The 22,624-nt window shown below is 37.4% G+C and overlaps 1 protein-coding gene across 1 annotated transcript in view; it reads right to left on the bottom strand.

The window, feature by feature from the left end:
- Positions 1 to 22,624, bottom strand: part of SVEP1 (sushi, von Willebrand factor type A, EGF and pentraxin domain containing 1) — a 318,257-nt gene that overhangs the window by 133,215 nt on the left and 162,418 nt on the right. The window contains exons 8-14 of the mRNA XM_027839092.1: positions 15,864 to 15,982; positions 14,517 to 14,646; positions 11,009 to 11,116; positions 9,104 to 9,235; positions 6,330 to 6,524; positions 3,558 to 3,679; positions 1,585 to 1,693 (exon numbers count right to left, since the gene is read on the bottom strand). Of these exons, the coding sequence (XP_027694893.1) occupies positions 1,585 to 1,693; positions 3,558 to 3,679; positions 6,330 to 6,524; positions 9,104 to 9,235; positions 11,009 to 11,116; positions 14,517 to 14,646; positions 15,864 to 15,982 (915 nt within the window). The remainder of the gene's footprint in view (positions 1 to 1,584; positions 1,694 to 3,557; positions 3,680 to 6,329; positions 6,525 to 9,103; positions 9,236 to 11,008; positions 11,117 to 14,516; positions 14,647 to 15,863; positions 15,983 to 22,624) is intronic.

The raw sequence follows: 22,624 nt of genomic DNA on the forward strand, positions 1-22,624 counted from the left end.
TATAAGTCTATGGTAGTGTTATATTGCGCCAGATAAATTAGACCTGAGTTAAAATCCCACATCAGAGTCTTTTAGGTCTCCCCCTCTCCCCTCTCTGCCTCCTTCTATGTTTCTCTGTCTCCATCTTTGTCTCTCTTCTCCCACCCATAGTAAGGAATGAGGCATAGCTAGTACTAAGCCTAGTTACTTTCCAAGATGTCTGGCCTTAAAGCTAATAATTAAATGTAGGTCTTCCTCATATGAAAGTTGAGTACCCCTGACATAAAAGAATTTTCAAATGAATGCTAAAATGTTTGAAAACTAGAGATGGGAAGGGGACTACTTTAATGAATAGATAAGGCTAAGTACTAACCACCAGACACAAAGATTTATATGCACAATTGTAAGCAGTTTTCTTATAATGGTAAAGCAGGATAAACAGTACTGACATTTTATCTATGCTATTAATTTGCTTGTCAGCTCCCTCTTTTTTTTCCTGGAAATAGTATAAAGGTGAATTTCAGAATAGCCCTCGTTGAATTATTACAACTTATATGAATTTGTAGAGTTCAAATTAGAGAAATATATCAGAATTGGAGAAGTAATTTTCCATTCACATTGGTTTTTTCCTTTAGAAGGAAGGAAAGAAAGAAGAGAAAGAATAGATAGGGAAAAAGAAAAAGTAAAAGAGAACAAAAGAGAATGAAAATAAGCTTTGCTTTCAAAGAAAATATTATAATTCAAATAAAATATTGATAAAGGCTATTTTGGAGTTCTTTGCTTTGTTTGAGACTGGGTCTCCCTATCTCAAGGGCTGGAAGTGCAACAGCCACCGATGAGCCTTTTTTACTTATCCTGGTCCTATTCACCCTTCCCTCATTCCTCTTGTGCTTGAAGTTTGCTACATTGGTGCCAGATTTAGTGGACACTTGATCAGCTTAGCCCAAGTTAGAGAAATACGTTAGAACTGGAGAATTATCTTTTCCATTCAGATTGGTTCTTTCTTAGAAGGAAGGAAAAAAAGAAGAGAGAGGAGAGGGAAAGGAAAGAAAAAAATAAAAAAGAGAGAACAAAAGAGTATGAAATGAAATTTTGCTTTCAAAGAAAATATAATTTAATTAAATGTTGATAAAGGCTATTTTGCTCACTGCAGCTCAGAACTCCTGACCTCAAAAGAGAGCCATTAGCCTTAGCTTCTTCAGTAGCAGGAATTACAGGCATGTATCACCACACTGAATCCAGGCTATATTTTCAAGGATGCCTTCTTATGATTAAAAAATTAATCTTGGGTCCAAAGAGATTGTATTTCATTTCCTAATGGTTATCTACTCTAACCCACATAATTTGATAATCATAACATGTCTTATTTTTTGCTTCTTAAAGATCTTTAGATAATATATTTAATCTGTTTAGTATTAAATTATATAGTAGAGTTTTCAGATTTCCCTAATGATCTCTATACTTTCTAATTTTATACTCAATAAATATTTCTTAAATGAATCACATAGCATGCCTAACTTCTTTGCTAATATTTTTCCTGCTATGAATCATATCTAAAAACTAGTGATATTGAATAGATCATGTAGAATTATGATGTTTAATTACCAATCGCAAAGCCATTTTCGTAGTCATAATTATACTCTAGGCACTGCTTTTGTGTCCGGTCCTCCAGTCTGCAGTCAATATCATCAGCATCATTACAAAACGATGGCACCTAAAAGTCCCAAATGAAGAAGTTGTAAATCCAATCACAAAATCAAACTACCTTTTCTATATCTTTATACTCTGTTTCATACATTCAACCTCTTACAATTTAATCTTCTTGGAGCTGTGACTGACAAACAATAATTTAAACCCTCTCCTCCCTCCACCCCAACTGCTTATGGTTTCTGCATATACTTTTAAAGCCTGAATTAGTCAGTCAACAAGCATTCATTAAGGACTTACTATATGCCAGTCACTGGGGGCATACAATAAAAGGCAAACCAGACCCAGCCCATAAGGAGTTCACATTTTAATAGGAGAAATGAACACTAAAACATCTATGTACTGGTAAGAGATATATGGGGTAAATTGGAGGCAATTTCAGAGGGAAGGCACTAGAAGTGGGGTGGGGTGGGAGTGACAGGAAAGGTCTTCTGTAGAAAACGGGATTTAAATTGAGTCTTGAAGGAATGCAGAAGACAGAGATGGGGAGAAAGAGCGTTCCATCAGTGTTTGTGCTACTTAATTTCTAGCGTGTACTGGTGATGTTTAAGATTTTTAAGAGTTACACCACTGCTTTCTCAACTGCAAATAGGTACTAATTTAGTCTCCAAAGATTCTGTTGATTAATTTTTTTCTTCATAAATTCAAGAATAATAGTAACTTTTCATCTCTTTTTTGGACACATTTTATATAGACTCTAAAACTAAACTGATAAGAATTTATCAAATACGTCTACAATGCTGTGGAAGATATATGTGAGAAATTATTCCTGCCCTCCACTAGCTTAAAATATAGTTGGAGAGATTTTGTTGTTGTTCAGTCATTTCAGTTGTGTCAGACTCTTTGTGACCCCATTTAGTGTTTTCTTTGGTAGATATACTGGAGTGATTTGCCATTTCCTTCTCCAGTTCATTGTCCAGATGAGAAAACTGAGGCAAACAGGGTTAAGTAACTTGCCCAGGGTCATCCAGATAGTGCCTGAGTTCAAATTTGAACTTAGGAAGATGAGTTTTCCTGACTCCAGGCCTGGCACTTTATCCACTGCACCACCTAGCTGCTCCTGGAGAGTCTAGCTCTCTCTCTCTCTCTGTCTCTCTCTCTCTCTCTTTCTCTCTCTGTCTGTCTCTCTCTCTCTCTCTCTTTTTTCCTGAAGCAGTGATATTGTTTTAAATGAGAACTTAGGATCTACAGAATGTCCAAGCAAGTTGATTTTCATGAGAAAAATAAAAAAAAAACCTTCAGGGGTTGCAGCATTTTTTCAATTAAAAATATTATATATGTATGTAAATACACACATATAAACATGTAAATGACTTTGCCTCAAACTTCCCACTCTAATTTATTAAATTAGGGTGCATGTGTCCATAGGTTTTAAGTAAACCATTTCATAAAACATCACTTCTTCCAGGAAACCTAATCTGATCCTTCTAGTTGCTAGTGCCCCCTTAGAATTATCACCCTGGAAACTACATATACTTTACATACATAGTATTTACTCTTCTGTTTTCATATTGTTGCCTCTCTCTCTACTACAACAGAATATAAGCTTGTTGAGGGACTATGTAATTTTTTTTTCTTTGTATCTCCAGTGCCTAGCACAATGCCTGGCCCATAACAAGCACTTAACAAATGACTATGGAGTGAATGAATGAAGGTAAGTCCTGGAATTCAGTACTCATGAATAAAACTTATGCTTGATGACAGACAGCACAACTGAAGAGAGGGAAACTCAGAAAAATAGGATTTCAGAGCAATTATTGAAGATGTAGATTACTAAGCAAAACTCAGAAAACTTTATTATGAAAAAAAGTCTCAATAACATCCTTCAAACAACTAAAAGAAAAAAAAATAAAAGAATACTACTAACCTACCATTTCACCAAGAGTAGTCTCAAAAGCTTTAGAAAAGTTTTTGAGGAGATCATTGTTATCACAGCATGTTGTTTTGTAGAGCATCTCAAAGGATTTGAATCCATGATTTGCAAAGCGATTGACTAGAAAATGTAGGGAGAAAGCAGTTTTTGTTGATCAGTGATTTTGTAATGGAAGGGTTTTAACTTCAGATGACCTCTGATATGGAGAAGTTTATGCAAAATGACTTGACCTGAATGCTTCATTTCTCACATTGTTCATTACAAAAACCAGAGATGCCACTTAAGAAGCATTCCTGCTTCTTAGGAAGTAAACAAAGAGGAAAAGCTAAATTGCACAGCTACCCAGTGATAAGAGTTTGATTTCCAAAGCCCAATAGTTTCAACCTCCCAATGTCATAAATACTTCTAGTAGTTATCAGAAACAAAGCTCTGCAGGTTTCATAATTTCATAATATATCTCCTTGAATTGTGTAACAAGCAAAGAATGGATCATAAATATTATTTTTCCTAACACCATGCAAGACAATCTTCTTTCCAGACTGGTAATTTCTGAGTTGAAGAAATCTTATCCTCCTATTTTATGTGGATATATTCAAAAGGATGCCACCAAATAGTTTTTTGTAAGAGGGCTGGACTCATTCTGTAGGCCTCAGAAGACAGAACAATAATAAAGGGAAGTTGTAGATTTTTGTCTCAATATAAGAAAGAGTTTCCTATTAATTGGAGCTATCCCAAAATGGAATGGACTACCATGGGAGTTAGAAAATTCTTAGTCACTGATGTTCCTCAGTGAGGTTGGATTTCTTCTTGTTGAGAATATCTTAGAGAGGATTCATACTTCAGGTACAGATTTTTTTCCAATTTTGAATTCTATGAGTCTGTAATTAAGAGGTAAATTCTGCAACTACAATACCGAAGCTACTGCTTGTGAGGCAATGAGTGGTATGGTCAATAACATTCTATTAGCCCAGGGCAGAGCTAATAGGAGAGAATTTAAGATTGAAAATTTCAACTTATATCTCACTTCTATGGAGAAGACTACTGATTTTCTTGCTGTCATAGACATAGATTCTTGGTCTCATTTTATAGATAAGAAAAGATGACCCAAAAAGATAATGACCTGCTTAAAGAAGGACCAGGATTTAAGAATAACTCAAAGGACCAAGCTGTGTTGATTGATGAAATGCATTAACACATCCTAGAGAGAGTAGGTTAAAAATTTTTATTTCAAAGTAAAATTATGATATCTGCTTACGATTATTTATATTTAAAGTACATTTATACAGAAAGGGAGAAATTATAGTAAATTAGTCCCCCTACTCTGGTTACCCCTGACTATGAATACAAGGCAGCTAAAGTCCATGACCTGCCTTAAGGAAGCCTGATCTTGGATTTGGGGTTGCTTCTTCTGTGTTTATGCTTTACTTGTCTTAAATGAATGTGTCTTGACCCTGGGTGCATCTGGGCTTTGTATGTTCAAGAGATTGAGAGACCTTGGCTCTTCTGTTGAGGGTGGCTGCAGTTTGGGAGGAGTCCCTAACAACTATTTCATTGTTCTTGAAGCAGATGACCACTGGCCTGAGGATGAACCCAATCCATGGCACAGATTGTCAGAAGACATGGATTTTGAGAAACACAGTGCAGAACTGAGGTGAAATTTGAAATGCCTGACCAGCTGTCCTACAAATTGCTTTATATTCTGATGAGGTTTTAGAATCAACTTTCTCGCAGAGTGTAACAGTAGTTAAACTTCCATTTGTTTATGTCTTTCTGTCAATGCATATGTATATGGGTTGGTTGTTTTTTTTTTTTTTGTGATATGTTCTTTTTGTGTGCAGGAAATAAACCTGTTCTTTACCTGATGTATATTGTACATTGAGTACCTTTCTATTTCTTCCTTTGGGGAGAACTTCACATGAGATCCCAAACTTAAGCTTTAAGGAAATCATCCTTGAAGAACTGGTTGGAGGGTAAGGGAGGTGGGGGTTATTAACAAGCCAACAAGCGTGAGAAAAAGTCTAATCCCTCTTCTAGGCGGTCAGGATCCCCCATCTGAACACCATAAGAGCTCATGTACATTGGTAGAGGAAGGGGCAGATGATCCCCTTAACGGAAAGGGAATGGGTACAGACCCTTAGACTGAGCAGCAGGTTCATTAATGGCACAGGGCATCCTTTTCATTAGTGCCAATGGGATTAGAAGTTGAGACGTACTGAAGCATCTCTATGCCTTAGGGGAGGTTTGAAAATTGTATCCCATATCTATTACTATCTACCAGGGGTTTTGAGCCTTCACTAGAACACGGGCAAAAAAAAAATTTTTTTTTTTAAACTAGGTAGGTATAGAGCACTCCCAATGGGGAAATTTCCATTACCAATGCAGATTGACAATTATTCCATAATTCATAGTCTTAGAGTTTCTGGGAGCATTGAAAGGTTATGTGACTTGCTTAAGCAAGCATATTTATCACAAAACAAATACCCATATAATCATAAAACAAATACCTGTGTATAATGGAGAGGAGTCACAAAAGTAAATGCATTTATAAAAAAGTAATATTAAAAGTGTCCCTCATCGCAGCCCTTGTGTTTTATGCCTAAGAGCCATGGCCTACCTTTCCTATTTCCGATCTTGGCTTTAACCTCCAGGGTCCCTTCACATCCATCAACATTGATTCTTAGAGAAAAATAACATTTCTCTAAATACATATTTCCAAATACTCTAGAAACACATTTTTATCATGAGAGAAATTAATCCAAAGTAAACTTACCTGCGCAGTCTGGCCATTCTGTAGAATATGGGGGTCTCCAGATTCCATCTTTATAAGCGCAGTAATATTTTTCCGCAGATCCTTCTGTAAAATCATAGCCTTCTAGGCAGCTTAGTGTGCAATTAATACCAACACTATCATTGGTACATATAAAATCTCCATTAACAGGAGTGAATGGAACCTCACAGGGAGAACCTATGCAAAAATATATGCTAATTAAATACAACCAACAATCACTCAACAAGTGCTTATCAAACACCTAATATGTGCCACGAACTGTAGCTGGAGAGACAAAGAAAGGCAAAACACAGTCCCAGTCCTCAAGGAGATAACATTCTAAAATATGCAGTGATACAGCAACTGTCACTACTGTTATTTCTCCTTTTACTCTTCCTTATGATACTGTAAGGTTTACAAAGTCTAAGTCTAAATGCTGGGTCTGAGCTTTTCAAAGGGAGGTTACCTTCTTATTTTCCTACTCCTAAAAAAGGCTCCCATTGAACTCTTAGAGTTAAAGGTAGAAAAAATGTTTTGCAAATGCTACTAAAAAGTAGCTTAGTATGTTTTTATGTTTAGGGAAAGCTACAAGGACTCCTAGGTTGATAGGGCTGCTGCTGCCATTTCCTCATTAAAATTGAAAACAATCTGGACAAAACTCTATGGCAGAGAAATGAAATTTTCAGGATCTGTCAAACCTACCCTCCTCCCCGCCTCAAATAAAGATCATGATAATAAGAATATGAGACTGTGTATCTGTATATGTATATGTGTATGTATATGTATATGTATATGTGATGGAATATGTAGTTCCATGAGAGAATATTTGATGAAATGTTTATGAAAGGCATCTGATGGCAAGGAGTATCAGAAATCTAGATATGAACAGTGTCAATATTTTGCTTTAAAAAATACTCTTTCTTGCTCAATTTTTTTAGGCAATTGGGGTTAAGTGACTTGCTCAGAGTCACACAGCTAGTAAGTGTTAAGTGTTTGGTCTGAGGCTGGATTTGAACCCAGGTCCTCCTGACTTCAGGGCCGGTGCTCTATCCACTGCACCACCTAGCTGCTCCTGCTCATTTTTTTACAGAGTGGAAAAAGCAGAGTTCCAAGCAACCCTGATGGGTAGAGCCAAGATGGCAGATGAAAGAGAGCTTTCCAGTGAACTGTCTTAACTTTCTCCTTCAAATAACTTTAAAGTAATACCTCAAATGGAATTCTGGAGTGGCATAATCAACAAAACATCAGGGTGAAACATTTTTCAGTCCAAAACAACTTTAGAGGTAGAAGGAGAAATCTGTTGCACTGGGGTAGGGGCTGGCTGGGAGTGCAATGTGGCTGTGGGAGACCTTGGAGATAGCAGTGGCATTAGTAGCAGCAGTACCTACTGGCAGCTCCACTGCCCAGAGATGGTAAGGGGACCTCTGATCAAAAAAAGATTACAAGGGACCACCATGCTGGAATTGGGTAGAGGCATGGCGTATTGCATAGGACGGTCACAGTTTCAGGGTAGAGAGGAGTACTTGGGGCTGCAAGGGATCAGAGAACTTTCCTGGAAAAAGACCAGAGTGCAGCACAAGAGAGCAGTGATGACAGTTCTTCCCAGGATACCACTAACTTAGAAACATCAAAAACTTACAGAACCCCTAGAACAAACTGTGAAAACAACAGTACAAAAAAGCCTGAAAACCATGAACAAAAAATGAGCAAAAAGGGTATCTGCTTAGACATGACATTTCAAGAAATTATAAAGGAAAACTACCCTAGTAGTTTTAGAATCAGAAGACAGAATAGAAATTGAAAGAATCCGCTGATCACCTCCTGAAAGAGATCCCAAAATGAAAACTTCCAAGAGTATTATAACCAAATTCCAGAGCTCCCATGTCAAGGAGAAAATCCTGAAAGCAGCCAGAAAGAAACTGTTCAAAACTGTAGTTGTCTTAATCATATAAGATCTAGCAGCTATCATGATAAAGGAGCAGAAGGCTTGGAATATGATATTCCAGAAGGAAAAAAGAATTAGAATTACAACCCAGAATAACCTACCCAGCAAAACTAAGTATAATCCTATGGAGAAAAATGAATATTTAAAGAAATAGAAGAATTCGAGGCATTCCTGATGAAAAAGCAGCCCTGACCCAAATACAAACTACATTCACTCCATTTTCCACTCAATTGACAAATTGGTCTTCCTAAAGCACAGATCTGATCATTTTGCCCTTCCTTTCAACAAACTCCAGTGGCTCCCTAACACCTCCAGGATCATACATAAAATCTATGTGCTTTTAAAGCCTTTCATAATTTGACCCCTTCTTTGTCTTTTTATACCTTACTACCCTTCATGTACCATACTATCTAGTGTCATTGGCCTCCTTACTGTTTCTTGAACATGACGCTCCTTAGAAGACTGGTATTTTTGCTGGCTGTCACCTATACCTGGAACTCTCTCCCTCATCATCTTGGCCTCCTGGTTTCCTTCAAGTCTTAGCTAAAGTCTCTTCTATAGGAAAGTTGTCCCATATCTTCTTATTTCTAGTGCCTTCCCTCTATTGATTATTTCCAATCTGTCTTCTATATAGGGTTGTTTTTTTTTACATAATAATTTAAATGTTGTCTCCCATATTAGACTGCAAGTTCTTTGAAAGTAGGAACTTTTTTTGGGGTGGGGGGCATCTTCAATGTTTAGAAAAGTGCCCAACATATAGAAGATGCTTAATAAATGTTTGTTGACTTGACACCTTGCAGGGCCAGGTCATAACTCTAAGAAGCATATATACCTTTGATGATAACATAAATCTCACATGTCCTGTTGTTGCCAGAAGGATCGGTGGCTGTATATTGTACTGTGGTCCTTCCTTGGGGAAAGAGATCTCCTGGGGAATGACTTCTAGTGATGCTCAGTAAAGTTCCTAAAAACAACAAAGATGAGCAAGAGTTGGAAAGGTTTAGGATTTACTGTTTTTTGCTTAACACCCACCATGGAAAATATTGTCTGTCTCATTTTCCTATTGGGCTATAGGACCTAAAGATTGACTTGAAGATTATGCACAGCATCAAAACAATGGAAATTTACTCATTTTGTTATTGTTATGTTACATTCTTTGGTTCATTATACATCTTCCCATTGCATATGTATTAAGTACAGGCTAGCACATAGCACTGTTAGGCAGTTCAGTGGTTATAGAAAAGTACAAGTCTATTGCCCAATTGCTGCCCTTAAGGAGTGTACATTTTCTCAGATATTCAATAATTTACCCACTTATATACTAGTTCCTGGAAAGCAGCATGGATAGGTATTATCAATGATCAGAAATGCTAAGATTTCATGTTGGAAAGGACTTTAGACGCCATTTAGTCCAAACCCTTCATTATATAGATGAGGACTTAAGGCTAAGATAATTTAATGACTTGTCCAGGGTCACACAAGTAGTAACTGTCTGAGGCAGGATTTGAAACCAGGTCTTGACTACAAGTTCACTATGTCCATGCTGATTTTAAATAGATCTACAATCTCAACTACATGCAGATTTTCCCCAATGTTCCACTTTACAATTAAACTGCGTCTATTCATCATTCAGATCCTCCCTTAAACTGTCCACAAGGGATCTCTGTAATGTGCTGGAAACTTTTCTTGGTCTCTTGATGTTAAAATGCTCCTGGGGGCTCCATGGTCTGTCTGTCCATTGATTATCTCTTCTTCAAGCTACATGACCAGCCCTTTTCTTTTTCTAATGAAACATCCTTATGCTTCTTCCTAGCCTGATCATGTCTGCCATGTGGCTGGCATGCACCTCCTCAACTCTGCTTCTGGACATGCCTAGTTCCCCTCATGACTCAGTTCAAATATCTTCTTCTACATGAAATCTTTTCTAATGTCCCTAAGTGCTTGTGGACTCCCTGTCAAAGGAGGGAGTCCATGTTACATCTGTAATAGGATGTAGACATTGTCTATTGGCACACAGAAACCCTCAGCTCCCCTACTACAGCTGACTTCCTGGGGAATTTCCCTAAACCCTTAGACAGACTGGGACCCAACAGTGACTTACAGATTAGCTATCCACATAATATATTTCCTGATTGAAAGTAAGCTCCTTTTTTACATTTTGTTTCATTTTTGCCCTTGTATCCCCAGCAGCACATCACGTACTACCTGGCAAATAGTTGGTACTTAATAAATATTGCCTCTGCACTGACTGTTAGCTACAAGTGGGCATTCATGTTGCATTACCTAGAAAAATGTTGGCATTATAAAAATCACAGAATAAGAGGAGGCATTAGAGATCATCTAGTCCCATCTCTTTATATGTGTGTGTACGTATATATGTATATGTATATATGTGTATGTGTATGTGTACATATATATGTACATATATGTGTATATATGTATACACACATATCTATCTATCTATATCTATCTATAGTGTGCCCAGGGAAGTAAAGCAAATTCCCAAAAGTGATATTGCAAATCACTGGAAAGTCTGGGTCTACAACCAGTCCAATGACTTCCTTCTAAGGCCAGTGGTCTTTTTACTGTGTCATATTGCATTAAAGTGTCTTTCCATCTTTGGTGTTGTTGTTGACTCTAACAACTGCCATTTGCTTTCCATTTCCTACTTTTGTTTACTGTGTTAAGACAGACAATAATGTGTTTTAATTAAAAAACCTAATGATGGTTTCCTTACCTGAGTTGTCTGAGAACTGAGGCTCATCCCAGGTTGCTGCGTATTCATTCTTGGGACCCTGAATTGGAGGTGGGGATCGGCACCTATCAATGACAGGCGGTTCTACATCTAAAGAACATGAAAGCATAGAGAGAAACTAAATACTGAATGGGCTGTCCACAGGCTCTGAACTAAACAGTCAGTGGAAGAGCCACAAGAAAGGATAGGAGCCTGCGTGTGCCTTAAACAAAGATTCCCTCTATCATTATATACACAATGGGTTCTATTTTTCTCTTTGTATGTAGTTATAGTTACTCAGACACATGGTGGTCACAATGTATCTGCTGAAAGAGAGACCGCCTAAAGGTACCTTGGCAGTGCAGCCTGCCTTGACGGTGGAAATATAATATTCACCTAAAGGAAGTAATTAGGTAAGTATAAGAATGCCCAATGTACATAAAGATAGCAATATTAATAACCAAATCACATTTATATAGAGCTTTAGAATTTACAAAGAGCTTTCTTCATGACAGCCCTGGGAGGTAGATAATATAAGGGTTCCCCACCCCATATTGTATGTGGGTTAAGTGACTTGCCCAGGGTCACACAGCTAGTAAGTGTCTGAGGCCGGATTTGAACTCAGGTCTTCCTGACTCCAGGGCTGGTGCTTTATCCACTGCATCTTCTATCTGCCCCTCCTATTTTTAATGGCTAAGGAAAGTGATGCTCAGAGACTTTAAGGGACTTGCCCAGGATCATACCACTATTAACTATTGGATCACAGAAGACTGTATGTTCACAATACCAAAGGATCATAAGATCATAGGCTCATAGAGCTAGAGCTAAATATTACCTAACAGGCCAACTTCTCATCTTGAGGGTGAGGAAACTAAGGCCCAGACATGGTAAGTAACCCGTCCAAGGTCACACTGATAACAAACATCACGGGCAAGATTTGAACCCAGGTACTTTGACGTGTTCTGTTTCAAATCAACTGCTGGAGTTCTAGACTCTCAAAGTCACAGCACACAGGCTGCTTGGGCTAATTGATAGCCCCCTAGGGCATATCATGTGGTCCTTTGTCCCTCTGTTCAGATAAATATATAACTAGATGAACAATTTTTGGGAAGAGAAAAAAATTGAGGGGTTTGAGGGGAAGGTTCATTTTTCATTTTCTTTACAGAGTGATGGGAATCTTTGGCATCAACTCTCTACAGATGGGATGAATTATGCATTGACAGTTTGTCTGATTCTTCAATTGCTTTGGCATAGGTTGCAGGGGTGGGGGTGGGGGTGGGGGTGGGGCTGCAGCATTTCTGAAGCTGCTAGAAGACTTTCAGGTGCTACCTGTTGTCAGGCCCCATCTAGTTTCACGGTCCTTCCTCCATCCTCAACACTTTAGGTCAGTATCCAGAGTTATTGAAGCACAGACAAATGAAAGGGTTTGCAAAGTCTACTTATACCTGAACAAGAATCCTCTCTGAAACATAAATGGTGAGCAGGCATCTAATTTTGCTCAGAGAACACTACTAACAGGGATGCTCCTATCTCTCCAGGCAGCCTATTTGATTTTTGGATAGCTCTAATTGTTAAGGAAGTTTTTCTTTATGTTGCTTCTCAGCAATTTAAGATCCCAGATTTAGAGATTACACATGATCTTAAAGGTCAACTGGTCCAACCATCCTGACTTTATAGATGAGGAAAGTGAGGCTCAGAGGATTCCAGTTATACACCCAAGGACACATAGGTAGTTAATATCAGAGCTGGGATATGAATCCAGGTCCTCTGATTGAAGGCCAGTGCTCTTCATTTATCCCTTACCTGCAAGGTTAAGTATAATTGACAATTTTTATGTCAGGAGTCAGTCATTAACTTCCCCAAAAGGGCAGATACTTGGGTTAGTGATTTTTTAATATTATTAGTTGGAACTTATGACTATGTAACTAAACTTTATGACTCCATCCATGTTTATTACTACTTCACCTCCTCCCAGGGGATACTTTTTTAGCTATTAACATAATAAAGACATTTAATGAATAACAAGTTAAATCAATTAGTAGCAGAATGAATGAAACTAATCTATACTTTCCTAGCATACTGTTATTTTCCCTCCTGAGTGACTTCTGTTTCCAAGGTTCCCTAAGACCAGAGCCTACGTCCCTAAAGCATATCAAACAGGTATGAGTCAGTGGTGCATGAAAGCAGTAAGGGTCAATCAATTAATTATCAGAAATACTCAGAGGCTCATACTCTGAGATTATGATGGATCCATAGTCTAATTGGCAGGGGTACTTCACTACTGATGCACCCATATATATACCCATAACACTTCTTGGCCTTTTCATCTCGTGTGTTATTTGTTCACATTTTCCTTTAAATCTTCCATAGAAGGTCTACCTAATTTGCCATTTTAAAAAATTCACAATCCTTTCCTTCCCCCCATGCAAAAACCCCAAAACCAATAAAATCATGTTGGTTCAACATTTTAGAAATGAAATACAAGTTCAAGGTACTAGATCCCCTTTCTCTAATTAGCAACAGTGAGTGACACCAACAATCAAGTCAGGGTTGGGCCAAGATCAGCAGAAGCTCTGGCTTAACTGTCTACCCTGCTCTACAAAGCAGACTGCTCTAACCATTTATCTGAATGGAAGAAGTATAATATCTGTACTACAGGTTTCTACATCTTAAGTTGGGCCAGTGTCCAGTTATGTATTCAAATGTGTTGCAAACTTATTTGCATTCCAAGTTAATGACTATGGAGCTAATTTTCTTTCCATATGGAAAACACAAGAACTTTGGCAGGCACTTCATAGAATCGTATTTCTGAGCTAATTTCAATGGATTGTTTTTCAATGAATCAAAACCAATGCATTTTTCATGCTGAAATGTAAATGTAAATTTTAGAATAAGCCTTGGAATTATAACTAATGAGGAACTAATTGCTCATGAAAATTTTTAGGTTTTTTATTTGCGTAAGTTGTGGTGAAGGCAAACCAGTGAATTCATCAGTAGGAAATAGGAAATTTCTCATTAAGGGAATTCATTCTTCTAGAGCAAATCATCAATTCTTCTCTAACTTGTAATGCCAAGAAAGTTGTCTGGCTGCCTGGAAAGTTAAGAGACTTGCCCCTAGCCACACAACTACCATGTGTCAGAGATAGGATTTGAGCTCAAATCTTCCTTACTCTATCCCCTACCCTATACTTTATCTGTTGATAGCAAAAACTACAACCTATAAGATAGAGATAGATTTCTACCCTAGTCTTGTTATCACATTACTTCAAGAAATACTTTTTAAAGCCTTCCAATCAAAAACTTTAATTTTTAAACAGTAGCCATATAACATTTAACAACCTAGCATAGAGGAATGGTAAATTTTAATGATCTCATGATATGATATGAATATTGTGGCTTGTCTTGTTTTCAGGAAGGCTAGGATTTATTACTACAAGGTAAAGAGGGAAATGAGAAATAAATTCTAGGTTGCTTTTAGAACTTCATCCAAATATTTCTGAAGAGGACTTACCAATGACCTTGACATTGAATGTACAACGGGCCTGGTTTCTGGACTTGTCAACTGCTGTATATGTGATAGCAACCTCTCCAATTGGGAAAAGGTAAGGTGGTGTAAAAGCTGGAGTAACGTGAATCGATACCTTTTGGAAATAAGTAAGGTTTTTTTCTTCATATTTTAATTCAACACTGATAGTATAATGTATTCTTTAAAGACATATTTCAACACACTTTAAATTTATTGTGTTTAATTTCAACTAAAACTTGACTTGTGAAAAGAATACTTTCTAAACATTCTTGTTAAAATTTTGTCCGAATGTCCATTTTGAGAAACAATCTCATCTTGTACTTATGTAGTACTTAAGTATTTACACTTTCCCTAAGAGCTGAATGTTATAACTATGATAAATCCTTATTATTCCAAGTGATTAGGTTTTATCATATTTATTTTACAAAGGAGGAATTGAGGTTTCTTAGACCATTGTGATATGTACATGTGTGCATTTATATCTATCTATTGCTTAAAAATCAGACAGAAAATAAGAAGTAACAAAATGGAAGAAATTTTTTTTAATTTCAGAAAATTGGCCTTCCAAACCATGTCCCATCTGACTATATTTCCTTACTATTACTCACTTTCATATTCTAATTCCCATTTGACTTGAAAAAAAAAACAGAATACTCATCAATGAATCCACACAATTCATATTTCAAAGCAAATAGTGCCTGGTACAATTCCCAACTCACAAACCTCCCCTGAATAGTAGGTTGACTTAGAATGAAAATGTATTTAATTGCAGGTGAATTCAAGGTGGAGTTCTGCCTCCAAAACATGTTACAAGAATAGATTCAAGGACACTTCTTTAGGTACAAGTTTAAATTTCTGGATTAGTTGTCAACCTAGCATCTGACAGATCATTCCACACAATTACATGTAAAATACTGTATTTATGTCAGAAAGCTGTGCCCAATCACTTTTGTTTTATATTCTTTACAAATGAGGGAATGAGAGGATTTCTAAAATCATCTAAACCTCTGCCCAGATAGTCTCTCTGAGATCCCTTTTCAGACTTATAATCCTTGACAAAGGTGAAAGATTTTCTTATCAAAAAATCTTACTGAAAGGTAGAATAATTCTTTAAGATAGATAAGACAGAGAATTCATTAAGATAGGTAAGTTTAAATTTGTAATCTGAACTGGAGGTTTCAACTCCTCAACTCAAAAAGATTATTTTTCTTTCTGAGCAAGCAAAACTTAGGTTGATACAAGTATGTTGTGCAAACACCAGACAAATAAAAGAACACATGTAGGTGGTTTAAAATTATATGAAAAAGGGCTCCATCTATATGCATATCTTACCTCTTCACCAGAGTTATCTTTTGCTGTTGGTACAACCCAAGTAATATTAGCAGAATCTTGCTGTTCTAGGGTTTTGGCTTCAATGTCTTTAGGACAGGTGATTTGAGGAACCTCCACATCTGACTCAGAAAATATATAAAGAAAAAATATAAATACATTGATTCATGATATAATTAATTCATTTAGGATTTGATCTGATTCAATAAACTCATGGTAAGCAACTGTGATGTATAACATATTGCTCTAGGCACTGGAGATAAGATAAAAATTGTATAATTCTTGCTCAAAAGGAGTACACATTTTATTGTGGGCAGGAGATGGTGGTGGATATATCATGTGCTCAGAAAAGCAAATTCTAGGTAATGTGAAGAGAGAGTGAGAACATGCCCGAGGGATAGAGGAACAGGGAAGTTGGGGACTTAGTACCTGAACTGAGCTATGAAGGAAAACCAAGGACCTTCAATGAAGAAATGAGAAGGAAATGAATTCTAGATATGGAGGATGGCTTGTATGAACAGATAGAATCAGGAAATAAAATATCAGATTTGGCCAAAACATAAACTGTATAAAAAGGGGGTTAAGAGAGAGAGAAGAATCAAAGATGATTGTAAGGTTAAAAATTGAGCTGACTGAAAGGATAATGTTACCCTTAACAGATAGGGGGATGTTTCCAATTTAGACAGGTTTAGTTTGAAATGCTGATGGGACTGCCTGGTTGAAATGCCCCACAAGCAGTTGACAACACAGACCTAGATTCAATATATGGATTTGGGAGTCATCTGTACAGAGATAATAGTTGAGCCCATGGAAGCTAATGTAATCTCCAAAGGACTTTAGATTGAGAAGAGTGCTCAGAAAAGAGCAATGGTAAAAAAAAAAAAAAAAAGATAATGGTAATTATGGTAGGTGAAATTTATATAATATTTTATGGTTTGTAAAGCACTCTACTCATTATTTCATTTGATCCTCATAATAACATAATGAAGTAGATGCTGTTATAATCCCCATTTCATAGCCATCAGGGACATTCATATTTAAAGGGTGGGAGAAGTATGATGAATTAGCAAAGGGGATTGTAAAAGAATGGCCAGAGAACTAGGAAAGGAATCAGTGGAGAGCAGTGTTAAAGAAGTATGCAGGCAGAGGAGGTAATCAACAATATCAAAAGCTGAGGAGAGCTCCAGGACTGAGTAAAGGCACTCAGACTTAGCACTGAAGAGTTCATCTGTAACTTCTGAGAAAACAGTTTCAGTAGGGTGATGGGCTTTTAGGCAACATAACATAGGATTGAAGAGCGAGTTGGCAGGGAGGAAAAGAAGTCAGCAAAGATGACTCTAGGAATTTAACATTGAAAAGGAGAGCTATATGTAAGATGATGGCTTGAGGGGATGACAAGAGATTGGGTGGATTTTTTTTTTCAGAATAAGACTGACCTGATCATCTTTGTAGGCAGCAGGGAAGGAGCTAGTATGTCAAGATAGAATTGAAGATGAGAAAAATGTTTAATAGAGACAAGCTCCAAGAAAAGATGGTAGGATATGGGAACTAAGGTATTAGAAGAGGTGTTATTATACTTGGATAGGGGCCCCTTCTTCCTTAGACACTGGACCACATGAGAGGAGCATTAATACTTAAGGAAGGAAAAAGAAGAAGGAAATGAATGTTTATTTGGTGCTTAACATGTGCCAGGTATGGTGCTAAATGCTTCACATTGTAAGATTAAAAATTGAGCTGACTGGAATCCTTATGGCAACTCTGGATGGCAAGTATGATGACCACAACTACTATTAGCTAACATTTATATAGCACTAGTTACTATGAGCCAGGCACTGTGCTAAGCACTTTACAAATATTATCTCAATTGATCCTCACAACAACCCTGGGAGTAGGGACTATTGTTATCCCCATTATATAGTGGAGGAAACTGAGATCAAGAGAGTTTAAGTGACTTGCCCAGGGTCACACAGCTAGTAAGTGTCTGAGGCCAGATTTGAACTCAGGTCTTCCTGATTCCAGGTTCAGTGCTCTATCTACTGTGTCACCTCCCTGCCTCCATTGGAAGTTTAAAGTGTGGAGTAGGGGAGATGAAGGAGCTTGCAAAAGGAGTCCTTGATTTTCTTAGTCAAGTGGGAGTTACTGTCATCATCTAAAAGGGAGTAAGTTGGGTAGTGATAGTGGAGGCTGCGGGAGAAGTCTGGTACATGCATTTCTGGGAGTGATATGGAGTCAGGGAAAAAGAAAGGGTTGCTAGTCAGCATTGAAGGTGTGGTTGGGATTAGACAACATCAATTGGTGGTAGACTCAACCAATAGGATTTTGTGGTTTCCTTCAACTTTTTTTTATCAGTATGGTAATAGGAGTGGAGGAGTGGAGGAAGATAATAGAGAGCTAAGAATTAGGTGGTACAGAAGGTGTTAAAAAGCAAGAGATTTACAGATGGAGGATAATTAAATTCATTAATTATAGGATCAAAGGTATGAAAGGAAGAGCATGAGGTCAGAGCAGAATGGTATGCTGGTAGAATAGGAGAGATTGAGAGAATGGAGGTTACTGTGAAGTGGAAGAGTAGATATAGGAATAATGAATCTGAGGAAGAAATAAGAGAATCAATATCATGAAGGTAGTTTTGTGGGATGGTAAGGTTTTAGGGTGCCCAGCCCTCAGGGAGGTATGTGAAGTAGAGAAAAGGCAGAAGTAATGGGAGTTGGGAAGGATGATGAGTTGGGAGGTCAAAGTATTGGAAGGCACATCAATATGGATATTTAAGTCCCTAAGCATGACGGAAGGGAGTAGAGAGAAAAAACTATAAAACAACTACTAACGTTTTCAAAACTAGAGGGAGACCAGTAACAACAGTAACAAAAACTGAGCCACAGTATTAGAAACTGAGGGAAATTTAAAGGGGGAGAGATTTAATGGGTGATGAATGATGGTGGCAGGAGGGTGTGAAAATGACAAAGGGGAACATGTAGTATGCTGACTTTTACTCTCTGACGATGTCCGAAAGAATCAGAGAAGGAGCAATTGGCACTAAAGAGAGCAGCTCAGGTTGAGTTATTCTCTAAAAATGTCTAGGTTTCTATGAGGGCAAAGACACAGAATCTGAAAAGATGGTCTCTAGGAGGAGGGATAGGCTGTGAGTTGAGGAGGAGGAGGGCCAAGTTTGATAGGGATTAGAATTTCAGGAAGATGTAGTGGGGAAAGATGTTGTCTCTGAGGGTTTTACTAGCCATAGCCCAGTCAGTACCAGTTGATTTGGTTATTGGTAGGGGATGAATGGAAGATCAATGGTAATGGCTGTTAGAAAGGTCATGTAGTCAACGTCATTCAGGAATGTTATAGACTTAGCAGAATGCAAATCATTTGCATAATAATTCTGTTAATAACTGATATTTACATAACTCCTTAGGGATTGTAAAATATAATAAACCTGGATGGTTTAGAAAAGTCAGATATGATGAAATGCTTTTTTCACCTACTCAGACTTTTTTATTCCATTATAACCACCCCCCCCCATCATTTTGGGTAGCTAATATAAGAGAGGACATGGACAAAAACCATTCAGAATGGGCTTCTGATTTGCCTCATTGGAGGAAACACCTGTATTGATGAGATCACAACTCCATTTGAAAATTCAAGTACTTGGAGTTAATAAACAATGTTAGTATCTTAATCTTAGGCATGAGGATAGAAAGTTATCTTCTCTGTTTCCTTTCCTTCATATCCTCCTCTCTCTCCTCACAGTAAGATGTAAACTTCTTGGGGGATAGAATCATTTTAGATTTTGTCTTCTCATCCTGACTGCCTAGTACAGTGCCTTGCAGATAACATATAGTTAATAAATGCTTTTTTGATTAACTTGGATTTCTAGGTAGAAAGGTGATTACTTTTTTTAACATCTGAAAAATAGCATGGAATAGTGGATAGAAAAGCAGCCTTAATATTTAGAAGACGTGGTTTTAAGTTTTGTTTCTGACACATAATGTTTGTGTGACCCTGTCACTTAACTTCTTAGAGACTCAGGAAATTCTCTGAAGGCATTAAGTTGGAGAATAATAACTGATCTGCATTTGGCAGAAGAGACTTCGTCACTGAAACTCCCTATACCAGTGAAATAATATCTGAACAAAAAAAGTGCAAAAAATATTCAGATACATAAAAGGAATATAGATAATGTCTAACATCTGTGCCAATAAATAAAGTCATTTAAAGAACAAACCACCACCAGGATTCTGGAGCAAATTATGGCCACGTCTGATAATATAATCTTTTGTAAGCATAGGGAGAAAATAATGGACTCATCTTTTTGTGGAATTTTAACATCTTATCTTCATTTGCCAAATTTCTTATAATATTTGGGTTAATACAAATCACCATGAAGGAGGTTTCTTAGGTGAATATTCTGGAAGTTACCTCTTATTGGTGGTGGTGGTCAGTTGTTTCAGTTGTATCTGATTCTTTATGACCTCATTTGGGGTTTTCTTAGCAAAGATACTGCAGTGGTTTGCCATTTTCTTCTCCAGCTCATTTTATAGAAGAGGAAACTGAGGCAGACAGAGTTAAGTGACTTCCTCAGGGTCACACAGCTAGTAAATTCTGAGGTCAAATTTGAACTTAGGTCTTCCTGACTCCAGGTGCTCAATCCACGATACCACCTAGCTGCCAGCATTAGAGGTGTAGTAGAGGCCATCTAATACACCCATCAGTACAGATGAGGAACTGGAGGCCCAGGGAGCTTACAAATATTAAGTGTCAGAGTTGGGATCTGAACTCTGGTTCCTCTAAATCCAAATCTTTCTCTTGTATTATACTGCCTCCTACTCCTGTGCTGATTATTTATTTTCCAAGGTTTGAAAGAAGTTCAGGCAAGGCAAACCCCTCAGAGAACAGGTGTCAATGTTGACTCAGAATTCCAAAACCACAGTACTATATTGGACAAATAATTCCTTCCTCACATGCAGTGGAGGCAAGATCTCTGCAGTTTCCTGTCACTCTGACATCCAATCCTCCATGAAGAGAGTGAAGCCAATATGATCCAAATTTTTAGCTCATCTAGTAATTTTAAAGAATTTTATTCTTTCCTCTGGACTAGAGCATCTCTTCCAAATCCTTTATAAATTACATTTAGTTACTAATCTAAATTACAGTGCTAGAAAATAAATGGTCTCAAAGCTCACTAGCAAGGAAGAGAAGAACCGACATCAAATTCCATTTTGCTCAGGAGGCCTAAGGAAACCGAACCACTTCCTCTGATACTTTTATTGCATCGCTAATAAATAAATCTGGCAGCCAAAACAGCGGCTTTAGGATTGCAAAACACATCAGGACCCACTCCTTAACCTCATTCTGAACTCCAGCTAAAGTTAAATTTTCCAAACAATTTCGCAGAACTCAATTAAGAACAACAACAACAAAAAAAGCCTCAAACATTACAATTCTACAATAAAACTTCAAGGAGGAGGTTTCTTTCTTTAATAATAAATGAACATTATCTCCTTCCCTTCTTTACAGAGGTGAGGTATCATGGGTATGGGACATTGCATATACAATCAGACTTCAGTGATATTGATTAGTTTTGCTTTTTTTCTCCCTTCTCTCTTTTTAAAATTCTTAATTACAAATAGTAGATCAATGGGTAGTAGAGAACAGCAAGGATCTATCTGGAAATGAAGGTCACGTAAAAACACAAGGTATCAATACATTTTTTTTAAAGGCAATATAGGGGAGGTTAGGTGGTACAGTGGGTAGAGGACCAGCCCTGGAGTCAAGAGGACCTGAATTCAAACCTGACTTCAGACACTTGTTAGCTGTGTGACCCTGGGCAAGTCACTTAACACCGACTGCTTCAAAAAAAAATGCAATATTCAAAAATACATTTCAAGATATGTTATGTAAGTTGCACAGCTAATGTCTATTAAAATAAATTTATTCTGATTTAAACAGCAACAACAACAAATGCATATTAAAAAGCAATATGCAGAATCCCAGAAATAAGTAGTATTACAGAAATTGGGTCTGGATCCCCACCAGCTTCCCTTTTCAGTAGTATCTAGTCTTTGAGATTTGCAATTGTGTTTACTAAAGGATGGAAATTTAACTAGATTCATATAGTAATCTAGGAGAACAGTGGTTAGAGTTTTGACCATAACATTTCTTTCTCTCTCCCTTCAGCAATTCTTGTTTCTGAAAATTGCTTTAAGGTTATATGACCACACGGATTTCTTGGAAGTTACTGACATGGGTTGTTTCATCTGAGATTTTCTGTCTTTTCAAGTTTCAGGTTAGGGACTTGCGCATCTCTAATCTGGAGAAAAATAAACCAAGCATTAGGAACAACTGTGCCTCTCTTCTCGGGTTTCCTGATAGAGTTGGAGGGACTCGGGAATTTCCTGCCCAGGGTAGGTAGGAGGAAGGCGTGAGATGAAAGAACAAAGAGTTAATGGCATTGGCAAAGGAAGCAGTGTTGAGTCCCTCTCTTTCTTCTTCTAGCACCCTAAGGTGAAGCAAAGAACTAGTTGTTTGTTCAATTAAAAAATGTAAGGGCCTACTTTGGGCCAGACACTGAACTTGACCCTGGAGGAAGAAATTGCTTCATTGACTATTGAATCTTCAATTTAGTTCAACAAACATTTATTATACCCCTTCTATGAATCAGGCATTGTTCTAGGCAGTAAAATGCCTGCCCTCAAGGAGTTTCCATTCTACCAGGGAAGATAACATTCATATGTAAGTATATACAGACTAAATACAAGGTAAGTGGG

This window comes from Vombatus ursinus, unplaced genomic scaffold, assembly GCF_900497805.2.
Source record: "Vombatus ursinus unplaced genomic scaffold, bare-nosed wombat genome assembly UNPS02014832.1, whole genome shotgun sequence".
NCBI classification, from domain to species: Eukaryota; Metazoa; Chordata; class Mammalia; order Diprotodontia; family Vombatidae; genus Vombatus; species Vombatus ursinus.